At 38.9% G+C, this 20671-nt stretch overlaps 2 protein-coding genes across 12 annotated transcripts in view; one reads left to right on the top strand and one right to left on the bottom strand.

Annotated features, from left to right (window-relative positions):
* Nucleotides 1-20671, top strand: part of kcnt1b (potassium sodium-activated channel subfamily T member 1b) — an 80794-nt gene that overhangs the window by 33891 nt on the left and 26232 nt on the right. For 6 of the 11 annotated variants that reach the window (XM_086315181.1, XM_086315184.1, XM_086315192.1 and 3 more), the window contains 18 exons: nt 5127-5206; nt 7097-7202; nt 8198-8254; nt 8371-8419; nt 8614-8673; nt 10370-10444; nt 10666-10749; nt 12893-12987; nt 13603-13783; nt 14322-14486; nt 15520-15656; nt 16542-16605; nt 16758-16866; nt 16973-17081; nt 18366-18515; nt 18621-18853; nt 19184-19204; nt 19867-20080. In XM_086315181.1, coding sequence (XP_086171307.1) covers nt 5127-5206; nt 7097-7202; nt 8198-8254; nt 8371-8419; nt 8614-8673; nt 10370-10444; nt 10666-10749; nt 12893-12987; nt 13603-13783; nt 14322-14486; nt 15520-15656; nt 16542-16605; nt 16758-16866; nt 16973-17081; nt 18366-18515; nt 18621-18853; nt 19184-19204; nt 19867-20080 — 1989 coding nt within the window. The remainder of the gene's footprint in view (nt 1-5126; nt 5207-7096; nt 7203-8197; nt 8255-8370; nt 8420-8613; nt 8674-10369; nt 10445-10665; nt 10750-12892; nt 12988-13602; nt 13784-14321; nt 14487-15519; nt 15657-16541; nt 16606-16757; nt 16867-16972; nt 17082-18365; nt 18516-18620; nt 18854-19183; nt 19205-19866; nt 20081-20671) is intronic. The other 5 variants (XM_086315182.1, XM_086315185.1, XM_086315186.1 and 2 more) reach the window with 1 other exon arrangement.
* On the bottom strand, nt 1491-2679 carry LOC147317831 (uncharacterized). The gene has a single exon (XM_086315179.1). The coding sequence runs from the start codon at nt 2657-2659 to the stop codon at nt 1964-1966; it is 696 nt and encodes a 231-aa protein (XP_086171305.1). The 5' UTR covers nt 2660-2679; the 3' UTR covers nt 1491-1963.

The following is a 20671-nucleotide window of genomic DNA, read 5'->3' as shown; positions in this document are numbered from 1 at the left end:
TTGATCTGCTTGATCTGAATCCGTACTGACTCTCAGTGAGTAGTTTATGTTTATCTATAAATTTTTCCAGTCTGTTTTTAAACAGTTTTTCAAGAACTTTTGAGAATTGAGGTAGTAAAGAGACAGGCCTGTAGTTTGTGAAATGGTGTTTGTTTCCAGATTTGTATAGAGGTATAACTTTTGCTATTTTCATTCTGTCTGGAAATCGACCAGTTTGAAATGATAAATTACAGATGTATGTAAATGGTTTTATAATAGCCTCAATGACTCTTTTAACCACTATCATATCAATATCATTACAATCCAAAGATTTGTGATTTTTACATTTTTTGACAATTTCAAGAACTTCATTTTCATCAACGGCTGTGAGAAACATAGAATATGGATTTCTGTCAATCAGTGTATCGGGTTTTTCCTGTGCTTTCCCAGGATGAGTGATTGTTCTTGCTAAATTTGGTCCAGCAGTTACAAAGAATTCATTGAGACTATTTGCCACAACATCCATATTGTATTCTTCATGGTCATTACAAATGAAATACTTGGGATAGTTCTTTTGTCCAGTCCCACATTTTATAACACTGTTCAGGATTTCCCATAATCTTTTATTATTATTTCTATTTATATCTAATTGCTTCTTATAGTATTCCTTTTTACTAAATCTAAGTATATTAGTTAACCTATTTTTATATCTTTTGTATCTGATTTCAGCATCTTTAGTTCTCGTTCTTAAGAACTCTCTGTATAGAGCATTTTTCTTTATACATGCATTTTGCAGACCTTTTGTTATCCATGGACAGTCCATATATTTCTGTTTCCTACTATATTGCTTTATTGGACAGTTGGTATTGTACAGTAATGTAAATATTCTAAGGAATTTATTATAAGCACTATTAACGTCCTGTTCCTGATATACTTCACCCCAGTTTTCCTTCAATAAATCTTTTTTAAATGCATTCATTCTTTCTTCTGTTCTTACTCGTCTGTACTCTTTTTTACTGTCCATTTTATTGATCTTGTAATTCCTATCATAGATTGTAAAAATTGGAAGATGGTCACTTATGTCGTTAATCAGGAGTCCACTTACAGTCTTATTTTCAATGTCATTTGCAAAAATGTTGTCTATGAGAGTTGCACAATGTGATGTAATCCTGGTAGGTCTAGTAATTTTAGGGAATAGATTCATACAGTGCATTGTGTTTATAAATTCCTCAGTGGTTTTATGTTTATTTGGGTTTAGCAAATCAATATTGAAGTCTCCACAAATGAAAACTTTTTTGCGAGCTATTTCAATAAATGTTTCTTCTATCCAGTCTTTAAATGTCTCAATACTACTACCTGGAGCTCTGTATATACAGCTAATGATTACATTTTTACTTTTTTCTTTACAAATTTCAACTGTAATACATTCTAGTACATTATCAATCACCATCGTCATCTTTTCCACCACATTAAATTTCAAGGATTTGTCCACATACAAGGCCACTCCTCCTCCTTTGTTTCGCCTAGTTATAAATGTGAATTCATAACCCTCCAGTTCAAAGTCTGTTCCTTTTTCCATATTGATCCAAGTTTCTGATAAGGCAATGACACTAAATGGATGTGAAAACTGGTTAAGATATTCTTTGATATGACTAAAATTAGCATAGAGACTTCTACAGTTAAAGTGGATAATTGATAATTTATTCTCAGTTTTAATCCTCTGATTGTAGTCTTTATTTGTATAGTAGCAGCAATTGTTATTGTTAGATGAGAAAAAGTTGTTGTCTGGATCTATTTCATATTCCAAGTCGTGTGTATTGTGATCCATATAGTTAAATGTTTTCAGTTCCAATTGATCATATTCTGCAACTGTCTGACTGATGCAGCTGATTCTTCCAGATGTATCTGAGTTCTTCCTTCCAGTGTGTGTCATAAGTGAGTGTGTGGTTGTCTGTTACCTTGTTTGCCGTCCAGATCGTGTTGCTCACTGATATTTTTCGAGATCCGCCATATTTTTAATGGTCAGAACTTTGGCTTCCTCTGGTGATCCGTTTAGTTTAATGAATATTTTGCAGTTCGTCGTCCAAGTGCCTTGGATTTTTCCCAGCTTCTTAAGGTGTCGCGCTTTTTTGGCTATTTCAGCGTTGTGTTTGGTTAGATGTTCATTGATAAAGACATTAGATCCTTTTAATTTTCTTCCTTGTTTCAGCAGCGTAATCTTGTGCTTTCGATTTACAAACCTTAATATAATAGCCGGTATGTTGCCGTTCCTCCTGGGAAGAGGGTGGCATGCTTCGACAGAGTTACAGTCCAGGGCAATCCCTTTGGACCGCAGGAAAGCAGCCACCTGTTGTTCCGTGGAGCTAATGTCAAGCTCTCCAGGTTCCTCGTTGCTGTCAGCGGTCACCGCCTGAGCGTATGACCGGGGTTTAATATGGAGCCCAGTGATGATGACGTCGTTTATCCTGGAGTATTGTTCCAGGTCAGCGACCTTACTTTCCAGGTATGCAATCTTTTTATCTTTTTCGGCATTTTGGATGCGGAGGAGCTTTACCTCCTCCACAATTTCAATGATATTTTTCTGCTGCAACCTGATAGTAGAAATTTCCTCCATTATGAAGTCAAGGGACTTTTTAATGTCCTCGACTTCCTCAGCTGTCGGTGTCCTCTTCGGCCCCATTTTATCTGGTTACCCTGGTAGCAGGTTCGGTCAGCTGATTCCTCAGTCAGCTGTTAGCCTGGTAACGCGTTGGCTAGCCTTACTTTATAATGTCCCCCCAAACTACAGTTTCTTCTCTTACTTAAATAACTGAAAATGCTCTGCTACTAGAAAGAGGTATAAATACTTACATGAAAATCTGATCTATACACCCACCTTTACCTGGCATGTTTGAGCTTACCAAACAAAAGCAGCTGCAACAGATTTATATAACACATCAGATTACAGTTACTTACATCATTTTCCAGTATATTTATACATTCACCAGATAACATGACATCGACCCTTTTCTCCCTTTTCACTCATCTCCATCTTTGGATATCTTTACCTTTAACCACTTTGCCTCCATTAGCCTCCTTAAAATGTCCATGTTCAGCTGGGTGAAGGTGATTTAAGTGTCTGATTAGGTTTATTGTTAGGAAGTTTTTATGATGGTCCCTCCATGATTTTCTTTGGTGAAGTTTGCTTTCCCTCCAAGTGAGGAGCTTCCATGCTAAAGACATGTTTTTTTGTGGATGTGAATATGCGTGACAATTTATATGCACCACAGGACACATGTTGTACATGCATGAAGCAGGCCGGCTCAAAATCAGAAATACCCAAAGCCAAGATTGCTGGAAATTGGCCTTTTCCGGTCCCTTGCTGGTCGATTGCTGTGTCTGTAGTATTTTACAGAAACATAAAACTTAAATAATCAAGTAACCTAGAATTAAAACTTTGCGGCCTTTTCATTTGTAAAGTAGCTACTCTCTGTAAAGAATGTATTCGATTTGCTGCTGGGCTTTTTTTTCTGTTAAATGAGTAATTCCCAAAGTGTTCAGTTAAGTATTAATGTACTCAGTTTGTGTTTTCCTTTAGTCGTGTCTTAAATCAAGATTTAAGTTTTATAAATAAGTAATCAGTCTGTAAATCCACAAATTTTATTTTTCCTTACAACAATGGTTGGCTTAGGTTTTGCTCTGTTCACATTTGTCCATGTGCTTATAGGCAACAGGGTAAATAAAAGGCCCTAGTAACTTTCATTCAACTTTATAAGTTCTTTTACAGCTTCTTAGGTGACCGATACCAGTGAGTGAGATATGTGTGTGATGGAGTCTGTATGGATGGGGATTTGGAGATGATGGCTTCTACATGTGTGTCGGTGTGTGCATTTGGCTCCGTCTGTCTCTGACTAATTCCTCGTGCAAGGAAAGCATGCCACACAGACACGTGAGTGAACATTTCCTGCACTGAAAACTGTCTCTATGGCAATACGGAAGGAGGAGAGAGGGGATTAGCTGGGAAATGGCTCATATCATGTTCTTTCTCCTACCTACACTCTTTATCTACACACACATAGTCCCTTTGGAGTAGGCTGCTGTAATTGCCCCTTAGCTCGCTTCTCTCCTCCCTTGTCTTTTCGCACCCTGTATTCATCTTGTCAGACAAGGTGGAAAGCTGCAAGGGTCCCTGCTGTGACTGTAAGACCATTATTACTTTCCCTTCATGTTCTTTACTGACAACAAGCTCTGTATATTACTGAAATGGGCAATAGGCCTGGCTCATTACCTTCAATTGTCTAACCTACCCACAGTTCTGTAGCTACGTCATCATTCATGCTTAAGTGATTGTTTGGTCCATTATGTCTGCTCAAATCTTTAATAGCTTTGCATGTGTCATAGTAGGTGTGACCACTTAAAAAGCATTGCTAAAGTGCTATAGTTTTTAATAGGGAGATAATTGTCAATTATTAATGGAAGCTTTTTTTTGGTGCTGTTTATAAAGCGGGCTCTCCACTTGTATTCTCTCTTATTTATGTGAAGAAATAAGGCTAGACTCCAGAGGTACTGATTGTCTCTCAAATTGTAAACAAGGTTTCAGAGTGCTGAATGTGTTGGCACTCTTAAAAGTCGCAAATAAATATTACAAATTTTATGAAATGTTTAGAAATATTAAGCAATCAGAAATGATTCAGTCCTATTTTGCCCTTTTCACAGAACAAATTAGTCAATTTGAATAAATATCTCACTAAAGTAATTAAAAAAATACTTTAAAACAAAGTATTTCTCTGAATGTGGAGAAGTTTCGCAGTCGCTGTCGAGAGATTGTCAGTATATTTACATAAATCTTCATTAATGACTGCAGATGCTGTACGTTTGAATTTCAAGTTAGATGTGAATGTACTTGTGCTCAATATTGTTATTGTACATGGCAGACAGTAAATGCTGGGTAACAGAATTAGTGAAAATAATATACAGCTTATTCTAAGTCTGTATAGATTTGCATGTGATCTGCTGGCTGGAGTTTACTGGAAAAAAACTCAATTCTGTTGACAAGAAGTGAAAAATCACAATAAAATGAAACGTACGAAACATGAAGACTTCTGGGAAATGTCACCATATTGTTACTGTTTTCTTCTATGCTTAACCTTTCTGCATTGCCCCCACAGGGTTCAGGTAGAGTTCTATGTGAACGAAAACACCTTCAAGGAGAGGCTAAAGCTTTTCTTCATCAAAAACCAAAGGTCAAGTAAGTAACCATAAACTATGCTATCTTTTAGAGTGAAAATGGTAAGCGGCTTGCTACTGCTAGATACTTTCTGAGCCAAATGAATAATAAGTGCATAATAAAGGAAATGACAGCCAATGATGACATATTTCCACTTTGTGTCTCAGTTGGGGCTTTCATTATTACATTAGCTGCCTCATTGTTGGGGTTTTAGGTGTTCAAGCTGTGACCCAGCGTGGACAGAAGAATATGGCTCATTTGTGGAGAGATGAGGCAGAGCTGCAGTGTTTTTCTCATTAGGACATGCCACATTGTCTCTAAAGAAGACACTGGCATGACTCAGCAGTTTGGTGCACTGTGTCTGGAAGCTGTTCATTTGCATGTAGTTATAAAAATGTACACTATGGGAACTCTCCCATATATAGTTGGACATGTTGTTACCGGGTCTGTGACGCTGGCTCTGCTTTCGTTCGCTCAGCTTGTTGTTGTCACTAGGCAGCCATAGTCTTTGACATAAAACAGCAGGTTTTAATGAAAATGTCACATCGTGCTGCGGGGGTCTTCTGCTCCATTTGTTGTTTGTTTGTCTGCCCTGTTTCAAACCTTTTTAACACTGACGCAGGCTTCATCGCAAGGGGTCGTGTCACTAGGGATTAGCTAACTCACTGGCTGGATGACTGACTGGCTAGCTGACACTGCTAGATTTAAAAAAGCTTCTGTCATCTTCTGTCAGGCTTTAGTTTTTATGTGTATTATTTAGTGTTGTATGTAGCAGGTTGTATGTGAGTTTATCAGTACACTTATGTCCACAAAAAAAACCTTGTGACTTCATAAACATTATTATCACCCATTGTCATGTTTAGGCTGTGTGCAGGCAGGAGAGGACCCAAACGCAAGCTCACGGGAAAACAGGACTGAACTCAAAATACAGCTTTATTGCTGACGGAAGTTAAGGCGATACAAGATAATATGGAACTAAACTGGGACGCATAAAGGAACTGACTCACAAGGAAACACACGGCGGAGCACACAGTCATGAGGGAGATTGCGACACTGACACAGAGAAACACAGGGCTTAAATACACTGGGAAATAACGAGGGGAATGAGACACAGAAGGGGAGCACAGCTGGGAGAAATCGGACATAACGAGACCCAAGGGAAGCGAAACTCAATACATTCACGTAGGACACAGACCTTCAAAGTAAAACAGGAAATGTAACATAGACGCAGACTTGACTAGGGGAGACAGAGCAACTAAGAAACACAGAGAAAAATAACAGGGAGACACAGAGGGCGGCTAACTAAATATTCAGAAAACTAAAGAGAATACAAGAAAGTCAAACTAAGACACTAGACTAAAGAATAAACTGGGGCAACAAAGAGAACTAAGATCATAATACAAAAACTCAGAGACATAAGAAACTCAAAACACTGGGTCACCAACCCAGGACCGTGACACCCATGGCTATTTCTATGCAAGCCCACCAGGCATTCATACTGCTTTGTAATGCTTCTGCACATTGTTAGGATACAAAAGTGCTAGTGTTATTTTTGTGTTCTTCTTGAAGGATTTGAAGGATGTGCGTCATGGAAAATCAGGTGTGCCAGGCTGCTGTAGAGGCATGGAAATATAATAGTTATGGTTCAGGGGTAAAAGCATTTTATGCACCCAAACGACCACAATTTGAGCAGTAGCAGTTCGCTATGATGAAGAGAATTTGCTGGATTTGTTGTTGACAGCAGTCTCTGTTTGAACTTCAGACTGCAGACAAAGTGTACACAAAAAAGAGTGGAAAAAAGTCAACACAGAGCTTTAAGTCTGAGCCTGTGAATAATGTGAAAAGATGTAAGCAAGCTCCTCTTTAAGTCACTCAATTTAAGCTCCAGCTTTTTTTGTTGTTGCTCCACAGGCCTGAGGATCCGCTTGTTCAACTTCTCACTGAAGATTCTCACCTGTGCCCTCTACATATTAAGAGTCAGCTTGGAAGATCTGAAGGAGAAAAATGGGAGCCCATGGTGAGAGTGAGACTCTACCTCTCCCTATTCAATCACTGTTCCTATTCCACTTGTACATAGTAATTCTTTTTTATTAAAAATCAAAAATGGAGGATAAATAAAAGCTAGAAAAGAAGAAAGAGGAAAAGGGTGATAGTCATGTCATCACAGGGTAAGTAAATGTTAAAGCAGTCCTTCCAGATACTCAAACTCTACCGCACAAAAAACATTAAAGCTGAGATAAAATGAGTGAGATAAAAACAAAGCCATGTATGTGTAATGTTACTTTATTAGTCCATCACTCCCTCTGTTATCTGGCTTCACAGAGCCCAATATCAGCTGTCACAACCAAAGTCTGTTATTAACAGGTCTGCACATTAGGAAAAGTGTATTTACAGCATTTTAATCTAGCAATTCCAAACAATTTCCAAAATATTTTTTTTTTGTTTTCCATTGTAGAAAACGGTAAATGTAAGTGACTGCAGCGTGATGGCTTAGCGCTTAGCTCTGTTTCCTCATAGAGGATCCTTGTTTCAGTGGCTGGTAGGGCCCATCTGTGTGCAGTTGCCTCTGGGGACTCACAGATAAACATGTTAGGTTAGTGCTGCCTGTACTGGACTATAACAGACTGGCCAATAAGATTCTTCATCTCGAGGGTTTCACTGAAGGTTGTCAGGAGAGCATAAAGCATAAAGGATACAGTACCATGAAGTATTTGCCACTTCCCAATTTCAGCGAAAAAAACAAAGAAATCAGGGAAAGGGCAAATGCTTTTTCTCGACACTGTAAGTATATGTGAAATATTCAGTTTTTTACTTTCACAACAGTTATTTATTTTATAGTGATTATATAATTTTACTCATGTTGTGTGCGTGTTTATATGAACAATGTGAAAAAGTTGCTCATCCTATGCAGTTATGTGGATGTTTGACTCCCAGTAGACGTGTTTCCTCCCATTCAGACGTTCAAACTGTTACTCTGTGTTTATCTTTTCCTTACTCCTGTCCGTAATACAGTGCAATGAATCGAAGCAATGGTTGGAATGATACATCAGAGCCACCACAAATCAAATGGTATGTTCATGTTAACATGGCACTCCATAGTAAAATTAGTGGTGCACAATAGTAAGGTTGATAATAAATGCAGATGCAGTGAAGTGTGAGTAAAAGTTTCACATTGTTTGTGACAGGGAACGCATTTTCTGGGTGAACAGACGAGAGTCTGTGTGGGCAATACAGGTGAGCATAATACCGTTTCTGTGTGCATAAATCAAATTCCATTCCATGAACTCAGTCTCAATGCATAATTCAGCCCAGAAACACCACAAGCCATTTATTAGAACAAAACACTGCAGAGTATGGACGTTCCCCGCTGAAGGCCGAGAAGAGTCTGCATTTGCAGGGTTCATTTATCTCTCTCCCCTTTGCTCCAGGTGACAGTGGCCTTAATCAGTTTTTTGGAGACTATGCTTATCACATATCTCAGCTACAAGGTAAGAGACTGACTCACACTACAAATTTTATCTTTTTAATTCTTATTGTCCTCTTGCAGCTTCTTGATCTAAGTCCAACGCTTTGTTTCCTGTCTTGCGAACCAACAGCTTTCACTTTCCAGCCTCATTTACATTCCCCAAAGACAGCCCCATCACAGAGCCAGCAGTCTTTGCTGCAAATTTTCAACTCAGACATCTAGCACACTGTCTCAGAAAGAAGTTGAGATAAAGGCTCTACAGAGCTTAAAGTGCTGTTTGTGTTTTGTCTACAAACACGTGACAGAAAGATGCATCACAAGTGTATTTAGGTCTGATTTGCGAGCCTTGCAAACCTTAGCATTGATTCTAAAGTCGCTGGAACTCTACCAAAAGATTTAAATATCATTTTTCTCAAAGTTATTCCCTCGTGTGGTGTTTTGATGATTTTGGAGGGTGCGATCAAGCACATCCACCTAAAACCTCCCACAGGGGCTCAGCTGAGTGCTCATTTTCATATTGATCAAACCATTAAGTGAGCGCTGGTACCTTATGAGTGGTGATGATATGGTCATTTAAAGTGATCACTCTCATCAGGAAACCATTTTTTTTTATCGTAGGATAACAATGATCACTTATTGTACTGGTTTTTCAGCTAATCTTCTCTCCCCGAACCAGCCGAATGCCACAGAACACAATCAGTTCCCTTCGCTGTAGCTGTCAAGAGTTTAGGTTCAGCTTTCCTTGAATCTGTGAGACATCTGAGTATGCACTTCTTTTCTCAGTCCTTGTGCATGCAAAAGGAGGATTGTGCACATTGCAAGTAAAATATAAAAAATATGTGTTAGTGAAATGCACGGTATATAGAAATACAGAATATCTGATGGCAGACAGAATATTTGAAACATTTTACAATCCACACAAACATATCTTCATAACAGACCATTCAGTTAGCTGTAATAGCTCTTCTCAGATATTTATTGAATTGAGCAGCATCACATACTGTCCATATTTTTTTCTTTACTTTTTAATCTGTTAATGTATTTAGAAATTAAGATTTTAGGAATGAACACACTATTAGTTTGGATTTGAACATCTCCCACAGCTTTCCCTGACTCTGAATCTAAGTTGCACCATTGCTTTCATCTCCTGTTGAGATCCTCAGATGTTTGCATCACAAGTGTAAATTTATAGTGTTCTGCTTCTTGAACATTATACCTTGACAGTGAAAATATATGCAGATATATTTTTACTTATGTTCTCATTCACTGCTATATAATACCAAATGGAATTATAGTGCACAGAGACATTATGTAACACACGTGTAAATGAGCAGAGGCTGCATCATACAGTCGATTATGTAAACCCTTCATTATGAAAAGAGATTTAAGTGGTATATATATATATTAGAACCTTTTTATCTTCACTTTAAACTTTGTATCTTACATTTAACCACAGTAGCTAAGCATAACAGGCAAAAACTACAAACAAGCACATTTGAATGCTTTAAGCACAAAGTCAGGTGTTATATTCAGATACTGACACTAAAATTGTTAATTTCAAAGAACCATCTCCTCTCAACAAAGATTTTAGACGTTAGCACAGAAAGTTGTTGTTGTTTTTCCTACATGGTGTTGTTTTATGTTGATGTCCTCCATCTACCGAAGGCAGACCCCTGCAGCAGATTCATTAAATTGTATCCCATTAATTTCCTTTCTAGGGAAACATTTGGGAGCAGATCTTCCAGATTTCCTTCATCCTGGAAATGATCAACACAGTGCCATTTATAATCACAGTGAGTAACTTAATCAGTTCGCCTTGTCCACAAAACAAGATCTTCAAATATCAGATATGTACAATTTTGAATTTAATGAGAAACTACCTAATGCATCTAAATTTCTTTATTATTTGTATTGGGGATTGTAACGTCATGTTATATATGAGGTATGTTAACTAAATATCGCTTTACTAATATACTGTATATTTTCACCCTGTCTCTTTCTTTTCTTCTTTAAGATTTTCTGGCATCGATTAAGAGACATATTCGTCCCTGTGTTTCTTAACTGCTGGCTAGCCAAAGGTGCTCTGGAGAATATGATTGTAAGTTTTTTGCCAATGTAAATAAAGTGTGTGTTGCATCTTACACACTAAAGCTTGATTGTACTAGAGAGAATAAACAAAACTGTATGTTTTCTTTATTACTATGGGCTTTGAGGTTAAATTATCTGCCCTCTAGCAGCCATATTAGAGCTCATGAGTAGCATTGTGTAAGTGCTCAGTGGGTTGATACAATGTAACAAAACAGAATTTAATTGACTAGGCTAATTCATTTCTTTCTGGTTAGCTGACACTCTCTTTTTGTCGACACTGATATGTGCACAAAACAACATATCTTTTTGAAGCTACATTTATCTGTGTATTAGCAGTAACAGTGGTTACTTTGATAAATTAGCCTGCTGTCTAATTAGCTGGCTACAAAGCTAACACAAGCCATGTTATTCATGTTTAGCTGACGTATTTAGGAGAAAACAAAAGACGTGTTTTTTTAATCGAACAGCAGACTTTCATATTCACGCTGCAGTAGGCTTTCAGACATACTGTGTTTTCTCACTAGAAGCTAGCATAAGGAATAAGCCAGAACTTTTTCTTTCTTTTAGAATTGACTGCATGTTCTTGAGGCTAGTGCACGGCATGCACGGCAGGTATCGTGGCCTTACACTCATTGGTCCACTTTATTAGAAATACCTGTTCACTTTCTCATTTATACAAATTTCTAATCAGCCAATCACACAGGGTAGGTGTGAAAATATCCAGTGACCATTAGTGACCATTAGTAAATGCCCTGTTGATACCAGAAGTCATAGTAGAATGGTCAGACTGCTTGAGCAGTTAGTAAGGCAGCAGTAACTCAATCAGCCACTTGCTACAACCAACGAATGCAGAAGAGCATCTTTGAGCAAAACTAACTTTGAAGCAGACAAGCTACTGCAGCTGAGAACCACACCAGGTGCCACACCGAGGGAACTGAGGCTACTGAAGCTACAAAACTGAGTAAAAGAAGACTGGAAGAAACATTACTAAGTCTGAGTGTCAATATTAGTGGTTCAGGCTGCTGCTGGTGGTGTAATGGTGTGGGAAATACTTTTTTGCACACTTTGGGCCCCTTATCACTTATTGCTCATCACGTGATTCCTTTATGACTACCATATACCCATCTTCCTGTGGCTGTTTCCAGCAGGATAACACACCATCTCACAAAGCTCAAATAATCTCCAACTGGTTTCTTGAACATCACAATAAGCTCATTGTACTCAAATGGCCTCCATAGTTCCCAGAGATTGCCATCATGGATGTGGAGCCAACAAATCTGCAGCAACTATGAGTTGCCATCGTGTCAATATGGACAAAAATCTCTGAGTAATATTTCAAACACATTGTGGAATCTATTTCGTAGAGAATAAAGGTAGTTCTGAGGGCACAGAGGTTTCAACCCAGTACAAGCAAGGTGTACCTAACAAAGTGGATAATGAGTGTATATTGTTTAAAGTTGCAAGTAAAGCAGTATATGTTTAGAGTACTACCCAATATCAAGAGCAAGTCGAGCCAAAGCAAAAAGTACAAGTGTGGGCACGGCGAAGTTTAATAAAACACAGAGTTCACAGAAATCTGGTGTTGTAGTATTAGTGTTGCCCAGAAGGGTTTAACAGGTACATGAAATTCAAAGAAATTCCATTGGATCCACCTGGTGCAGTGTGTGCTCTTGCTGTGATTCAGATGAGACAGAGTAAGAGCTACATGCCAAGACGGTAGGTGGCAGATGGTTGAATCTGTGGCCAGGGGGGTGGTGGCAGGCAGAACATGCTAACAAGGTGCAAGTGAAAATGAGTCGTGAGCTGCCACGTTGGAAGATGGACAGTATGCTAATATAGGAGTATAAAAAAAATCTTCCAAAGAGGAAAGGGCACTCGTTTTGGTGTAGTTTGTGTGTTAGTAAAATAATGGACTACAGTTACGTAAGAGATCTGAGCTTTGATTAATTAAATTAAATGATTTTAATTTGGTTTGGAAGGTATTTGTACGTGTGATGCAGATGCCCTTTTAATAATTTGTTTTGCAAATATATTTTGGTCCAGTTGTCCTTGAGAAATTGTTTATTTTTGCTATCACAATTGGAAAATGTGATAGGCCATATTTCTCAATCAGCGGTATGACTAATGCACTGAACCTCTTTTCTTGTGTCCAGAATGATTTCCATCGTGCCATCCAAAGGACCCACTCTGCCATGTTTAATCAGGTGTTCATCCTCATCTGCACCTTACTGTGTCTGGTTTTCACCGGGTGAGTCAGCCTCTGTTCTCGCTGTTAGTCACTGAAGTGCATCTCTGACCGCTGGGGCAAAATCTGTTCTCTGAACCTTGTACCACGTAACCCCAAAAACATCGTCTCACAGTTGGTGGTCTGCATGGCTTATTATCTGGTAGAAGCAATATTTGTTGTAGAAACGAAAACTGGAAAAAGCAAAACATGTAGCTATTCAAAGATCTGTTGAAAGCAGGCATTGTGAGCTACGGTTGGTTATTGGTTAATGTTTTTTAAGAGGTAGTATCCATGAAAGAGATATGTATTTGCTACTGTTGTTGGAAAAAGAAATGCTTATAAAAATGCACTGATGATCAGCGTCAGAGTAAACAGACCTACAAACACTGTTATTGTATTGATAACCTTGGTGTCACTTTAAATGCCATACTGAGGAGAAGCCCACGTTGGGCTGACCTTTGGGCCTTTGTTCTTGGTCAAATTGAATTGTAATATCCAGTCTAGACATGACTATATTACCATAGTGAAAGAGATTGCCTTAGTAGAATATATCCCCATTCATATGTTATATTTTAATTATCTTTACCCGTAGGACATTTGTCTGGTGTCATTGTATGATTCCTCGTTTTTATGCAGGGCTTGTGGGATCCAGCATCTAGAGAGAGCTGGGAAGAACTTGACCTTATTTGACTCGTTCTATTTCTGCATCGTTACTTTCTCCACCGTGGGCTACGGGGACGTCACGCCACAAATCTGGCCCTCCCAGCTGCTGGTGGTCATTCTCATCTGTGTTGCCCTGGTGGTCCTGCCGCTACAGGTACCGACTCTGTGCTAAATTAAAAACCAGCGATTCGCAAAGTGCAGTGAAGGGTTGCGGTTTGTTGTAAGCCTTGTGTTAGGTCTTAATCATAAGGAATTCTTTAATATTCTGCAGTCAGTGATGACCTTTGTGTGGGTATCATCAGATATTAAATGACATTTTCATGCTGGCCTGCAGCTCGTAAAAGTCTAATTTGGTCCTTCGCTTCTGTGACATTTTTTTGGCTGCAGAAGAAGTTTGCAAGTGCCAGTCAAAATCCTGGCTCACATTTGCTGCATCATTAGTCCACATATATACTGTGTTATTTATATTTAAAGACTGCGAACAGGTTCATCCCTTCACATGTCTCAAAAAGTTTCTGTCCCTGTGGAGCAAATGGAGTGAGAAGTGGAGATGAACTCCCACTGCTGCCAAATTACTCCAATAGTAGTTTTCACTCCATCTGTGTCCAGACAGAAAATCTATCTCATTTTTTATTATTTATTTCATTCTTGCTGCTTTTGACGTCACTCCACCTTTGCTGTCATTGTGTCAGTTTGAAGAACTAGCATACCTGTGGATGGAGAGCCAGAAGTTGGGGGGGAACTATAGTCGACATCGGGCGCAGACAGAGAAGCACGTGGTGCTGTGTGTCAGCTCGCTGAAGATAGACCTGTTGATGGATTTCCTCAACGAGTTCTACGCTCATCCCAGATTACAGGTACAATGAAAAGACCAAATGATATGTTAATATGCTGCTATTTTGCTTATTTCCACTGTTTCCACTATATCTTCTATATTTCTATTGCATGCTTTAATCATGAGCATGAGACATGAGACCGGTTGTGTAATTAGCTAAGTCAGTAGTACACAGTGACTATTCAATATAAAATAAGGCAAAACCTTTCAACTTGCCAGCCTAAGAATCAGCTGATTTTTCGCTCAGCCCGTGGAAGGACAGATGAACTGTATGTATTGTTTTCATAAGTCAGAGGAATCACTACTCCTCCTGCAGTATTTGGTAGAACTTAGTGAAACCTCCGTGCAATGATATCCTAATAGGTCTTCACCTAAACTGTGCTCAAGGTCATATTTGTCATTCTCAGTGGATTTTAATTGTTATTAATTGGTCCAGTACAGCTGACCAATGACAAGAAGACTTCACTGTCACTGTACTTCACACATACAGCACAACACAGTAACACAATAAGCTGTGCACGTTGATGAATATTGAGCTGGATAAGCTACCATGCCACTAAGATACTGGTTTATATTATAACTTTTTATATTATAATATTTTTGTACTTTATTGGATGTTTTACTGTGAAAAAGTTGCAGCTTTTTTGTTTTATATCATTTTTTTCCCTCAACATTTGGTATCAAGAAAAAAAGAGCACTTTGCCTGTGGATCTTGACATTGGAATGGGTGTAAAGTTGATTTGGTTGCAGTTGTCAGAGCTAAAATGTGTTCATCAGTCATGAAAAATGTATGTTACTTTCTCCTGTACCAATGAATTTATGAGGGTTTAAAAATACTGGGGGAAAAAATCAAAGGTCAGCTCATGCCTGTGTACTTCAAGGGGCTGTAACTCTTTGTAGGATGAAGGTAAATGTTTTGCATGGCTTTATTATATATACACTTTGGACTGACTGACTCACTTTTTATAGATTTATCCAGGGTTTTTGTATTTCATGTTTGTTTTGGGGTTTTTTTGTAGATTTTAATTTTCTTGTTTTTTTCTCTCTTTCTCTAGGACTATTATGTGGTGATTTTGTGCCCGACAGAGATAGACATTCAAGTTCGTCGAATTCTCCAGATCCCCCTGTGGTCCCAGAGGGTTATCTACTTGCAAGGATCTGCTCTCAAAGACCAGGACCTGATGAGGGCCAAGTGAGTAAACGCATAACATGCACATATTAAGACCAACACCTAAAAACAAAGCTCTTGTGCGTTATCTTTCTGAAAGGTTCAGATTTCAGTAGAGCTGAATCTGATTGGTTTTATTCTTTTTATTTTCTGGATACGACTTGGAATGTAATTTAAAGTGTTGCTTCTCAACTGGCAATGCAAAGCCATTGAAGTGCAGTTAGAGGGTGAGATACTTACAAATCAGCTTGGCTGGCCTCTGCTTTCACTTCAGTGTAATGCAGTTTTACTCCACATCGATCATCTCCTCACTTCAAAGAGCAAACTCTGCACAGAAGCAGCGAGAGAGATTGTGACCTGTCAGTTTTGTTTTCGTCAATCAAACCCATTACTGCACAACCGCGGCATTCGTATCTCGTAGCTCGGCTGCAGATGTTGAATTACAGCCCTATATCCTTTTCTTTGAAAAGTCTTAAGTTTGTCCAGAAGTTCACTCCTCTTTTCCAAGATGCCCTCTTTAATGTGCAGCTGTTCAGGTGCTGTGTCATTTCATATGCACCGATATGTGACCACACAGCCAGCTTACCTTCAAATGACTAACCTCTATCGAGAACATGCAGAGGGTTGGTGTGACAGAAGAGGATGCTAGGAAGGGTGAGGTGGAAGCAGATAAAAAAAAAGGAAGAAGCAGCTCCTGTGTTGCAAGCACTGCATTCTGATACGGTAGTGTTTTCAGAGATCAATTGGGCTTTTAACCTTTTGAGCCTTTGTAATGGCATATTAACGCTCATCTATGCCTGGCTTTAATTTAATGCACTGATCTGTTAAAATGAGGTGTTTCACACCTGGTTGAATGACCTCTTTCCTGCCTTTCTATCTCTCTTTTGTGTGTCTCTTCCAATCTGTCAGGATGGACGATGCTGAGGCCTGCTTCATCCTGAGCAGCAGGAACGAAGTCGACCGAACGGCAGCTGTGAGTCTCATCCTAAACTGTGTCATGATAATGATTATTTCAAATAAGCAGTTTCCCTTTACACCCTATTTCCCTTTGATATTTGCCAGGGAAGTTGTAGATGAAAATGAGCCACTGGACAAGTGAAATAACACAATTTTGCTCCCTCACAGGATCACCAGACTATTTTGAGGGCATGGGCTGCAAAAGACTTTGCTCCAAACTGCCCTCTCTACGTACAGATTCTCAAACCAGAAAATAAATTTCATGTTAAGTTTGCTGGTGAGTGTGCAAAGAATTCATAGCTTCTGAAAAACAGTAATTTGGCATGTTGTTGAGACACAGGCCAGACTTTTTCTTAATTTTGCAATTATTCCTTTTCAATTAGATCATGTAGTTTGTGAAGAGGAGTTCAAGTACGCTATGTTGGCACTCAACTGTGTGTGTCCAGCCACGTCCACTTTAATTACGCTGTTGGTTCACACCTCCAGAGGACAGTGAGTATCCGCCAACATTTATTTGCAGTTATTATTCTTTCCCCTTTTCATTTTTTTCTTTTTTTTTTTTTTTACAATTTTTTAAAAATACATTTAATTTACTTATTAGTGCAGCACGATGATGCAGTGGTTAGCACTGCTGCCTGATTATTTTGGGAAACCTGTTATTAGACTAGATTTTCCAGTCCTGCAAACAGGAGGACGTTTTTGGTTCCTTTGGATAAAGTCTAATTTCAACACCTGCTTCTTTTCATTTTCCTACACTAAACCAACCATATTTGGTATTTTTCCAGTAAGTATGTGTTACTGTAACACAAATTACCCGGATAAAGTAACAATTATTTGGCAGTTAAACTAAATCTGCATGTATGGGTAGTATTATACTTAAGGAAACAAGTAATGGAAGCCCTGTGTAGTTTTTTTAAGTGTCTGTGAGTTCTGTAATTGCTCTAGAAGACATAGTTTGTTGTAGCCTGTGGACATTGTTTTTGGATTTCAAGCTAATAAGACCTATAAAAACCATATTTTTACTCCTTAAGAATTTACTCAACAAATGTCTGTGTTTCTGCCTACATAGCAACTCAGCTTCTCTGAAAGGTTTCTATTCAGTAAAATTTCTAATCTTCGCTTTGACTAAAGAGTTGAATATTTGTGGAGAGATTAAATCTCTCTTTGGGATTAATTTGAGAGGAGGATGACTGTGTGTTCTGCACACAGTCTTTACAGTTACACAGACTGCACTCGGTACAATCTCACTACTCTACTGTCACCGCTGCCTCGACTTGTCACTGTCGAGTCAGTGAACATTACACTTTTTTCTTGTCAGGCCATAAATCTGGCTGGTTTTTTTTTTTCACATTCTGTTCAGTCCGCAGGAGACACACATCCATTTTCATTTCCATTATGGAAACTGGCCCCAGTTTGTGCCTTAGACAAGATGACAGAAGACTTAATTTGTGCCAGGTTTCAAATATAATTATGATGTACACAATCTGTCTTACATCAATGACCCTAAAGCCTGTTGTGTCCTGATATTGTTTGTGACTAGAGTTGAGGAGGCTGGAGAAAACAGGGTGAGAAAAGGTCATGAAAGGTTTGATTTATCAGTACCGAGAGACAAATAAAGTGCAATTTGATTTAAATGTCTTCTTTCTCTGACATTCAAATTGGTTCTGCGCCAGAGTTTAAGATCACAGTCTAAAATATAGTAAGAATGTAGCATGTAGCAAAAAGACTATGGGACACGAAACATCAGAATGAATTGTTCTGTTAATACAAATTCAGGGAGGGGCAGTTATCACCGGAGCAGTGGCAGAGGACATATGGACGCTGCTCTGGAAACGAGGTCTACCACATCCGCTTGTGTGACAGCAAGTTTTTTGGGGAGTACGACGGAAAGAGTTTCACCTATGCTTCCTTCCACGCCCACAAGAAGTTAGTACATTTTCTTCTAGCTCAGTAGAGTAAGATCCTTTCACATTAGAGTAACATCTCTGAGAGCAAAAACCATGTTTGTGTCATTTTGATTTCAATCGTCAGGTATGGCGTGTGTTTGATTGGAGTTAAAAGAGAGGACAACAAAAGCATCCTCCTGAACCCCGGACCTCGCCACATCATGGCTGCCACCGATACCTGCTACTACATCAACATCACCAAGGAAGAGAACTCTGCTTTCATCTTCAAGCAAGAGGAGAAGCACAAGGGCCTGCCTGTCTCCGGGCTCTATGACGCCCCCTCAAGGCTACCTGTGCACAGCATCATCGCCAGCATGGGTAAGACTGAAAGCCACAGGCAGGAATAAATGATGTTTACAAAAAGCGCAGCTGATAAAGAAAGCAGAGAAAATAGGAAGATGGGAGGGTTCTGTTTGTGTGCTTACTAGGCTCACTATCTGATGGCTGAAACGGTTTCCATAGAAGAAGAGAAAATGGATGCTTTGTTGGTGGTTTACTCTAAATTGCACTCACACTGGGCCTTTCTGAATGCTTAGGGCTGCCTTGCTGATGCTTTATGCTTTCACTGACTGTTAAGCATGATTTTTTTTTTTTTTTACTTTGTTGGCTGACATTGTTGTGTTGTGCTTTTTTTTTAACCTGTGAAAGTTGATCAGGCCACTTCATTTGGTAAGTTTGTGCATGAGGCATCAATTTTCTATTATTCACACATTTTATTTGGAATCATTTGCACAATAACACCTCACACTTAGCCTAAAAATGTTTCAACAGAATGATATATGTATAGTACATATATCAAATCTGATATTGTGCATATATCTTTGCCACATATCTTGTACAACTCTGTATCCAAATAAGTTAGGGTGCTTTAAGTAACAACACTCTGCAAATATTAGCCTTTTTTAATTGATCAATTTGTTCTCTTTGTACATTTTTTAATAAACACAAGCTTTGAATAACGCTAATGCCAATATTTGCATTCTGTTTTAATCACCTTTCTTCGTCACAGCATCCTAACTAGTTGGAAACAATTGTGCTTGATATAACTGATCTATCTATTTTTCATATTTATGATATGATGTATATCATACATCATAGGGATATATTTACTGACAGATATGCTAAGTCATTACTATATGCATGCTTTTCATGGTAGATGGTAGCTTTGTGTTTCAGAAAGCAATACATTTTCTCCTCAAGGTCAAACTTCTGAGACTCAAGAGAGTAGTAGGAATATTACAGGCCAAGATAATGAAAAGTCTCAATATATACATAAAGCTATTTCTATATAGCTTTACAGTTGTGATAATATAACCCAACATGATTTCCAGGCACCGTAGCCATTGACCTGCAGCATCCCGATCCTCCTGAGGAAACCGGCAAACTTGCCCTCCCAACAGAGAATGGAGCTGGAAGCCGCCGACCGAGCATCGCCCCCGTTCTGGAAATCGCTGACTCCTCCTCCATCCTGCCCTGCGACCTCCTCAGTGACCAGTCAGAGGATGAGACCAACCAATCAGATGAGGAAGGCTCTGTAGGTTCAGAGTAAGTTTTTTTTTTTTTTAAACTGAAATGTGCCCGTGGTATCCTTTGCTCTGTGCTTGATTGATCTCACCTCCCCTTCTCTTCTTTGTCTCTCAGCTGTTGTAGGATCAAAGATGGATGAGTTTGAAATAGGCATGTAATCAGTGTGTCGTGATGCTATTAGATGTGAAGTACTAGTGATGAATGTGTACAATCATGTCAGTGAGGATAGCACTTTTTCTCAAGTGAGGTTCTTGTATGGTGTCCCTGTATTGATTGCTGCTCTTAGCGCTCATTTATCAGTTAGCCAGGCAGAGTCACCCTGAAAGGGTTTTAGCACGTCAGATGTAGGCCAAGGCCCATGTGCTTTATTTTCTCCGTCTATGCGGTTTCTTAAAAGTGAGATAAGTTCAGGATAGATTAGGTACTGATCCCTCAGCCCATGAAAACCAACAGCTGTTAGACCCAGACAATGGTGAGTTTCATAAAGGTGGACCTAACATGGTCCTTCTGACCTGTGTGCCTCCATTACTGCACCCGTTGACGCTTCAGTAGTTTTTCTTTTTTAAGAGTTGTCAGTGCCGCATAGAAGAAAATTCAAGGTCCCACAGT

Source organism: Aulonocara sp. 'chitande type north' Nkhata Bay, linkage group LG12 (genome assembly GCF_057382095.1).
Source record: "Aulonocara sp. 'chitande type north' Nkhata Bay isolate Kocher_YH1m ecotype deep benthic linkage group LG12, A_spYH_male_GT1.1, whole genome shotgun sequence".
Taxonomy (NCBI): domain Eukaryota; kingdom Metazoa; phylum Chordata; class Actinopteri; order Cichliformes; family Cichlidae; genus Aulonocara; species Aulonocara sp. 'chitande type north' Nkhata Bay.
The sequence above is the reverse complement of the archived record's forward strand: the minus strand, read 5'-3'. Positions and strand labels throughout refer to the sequence as shown.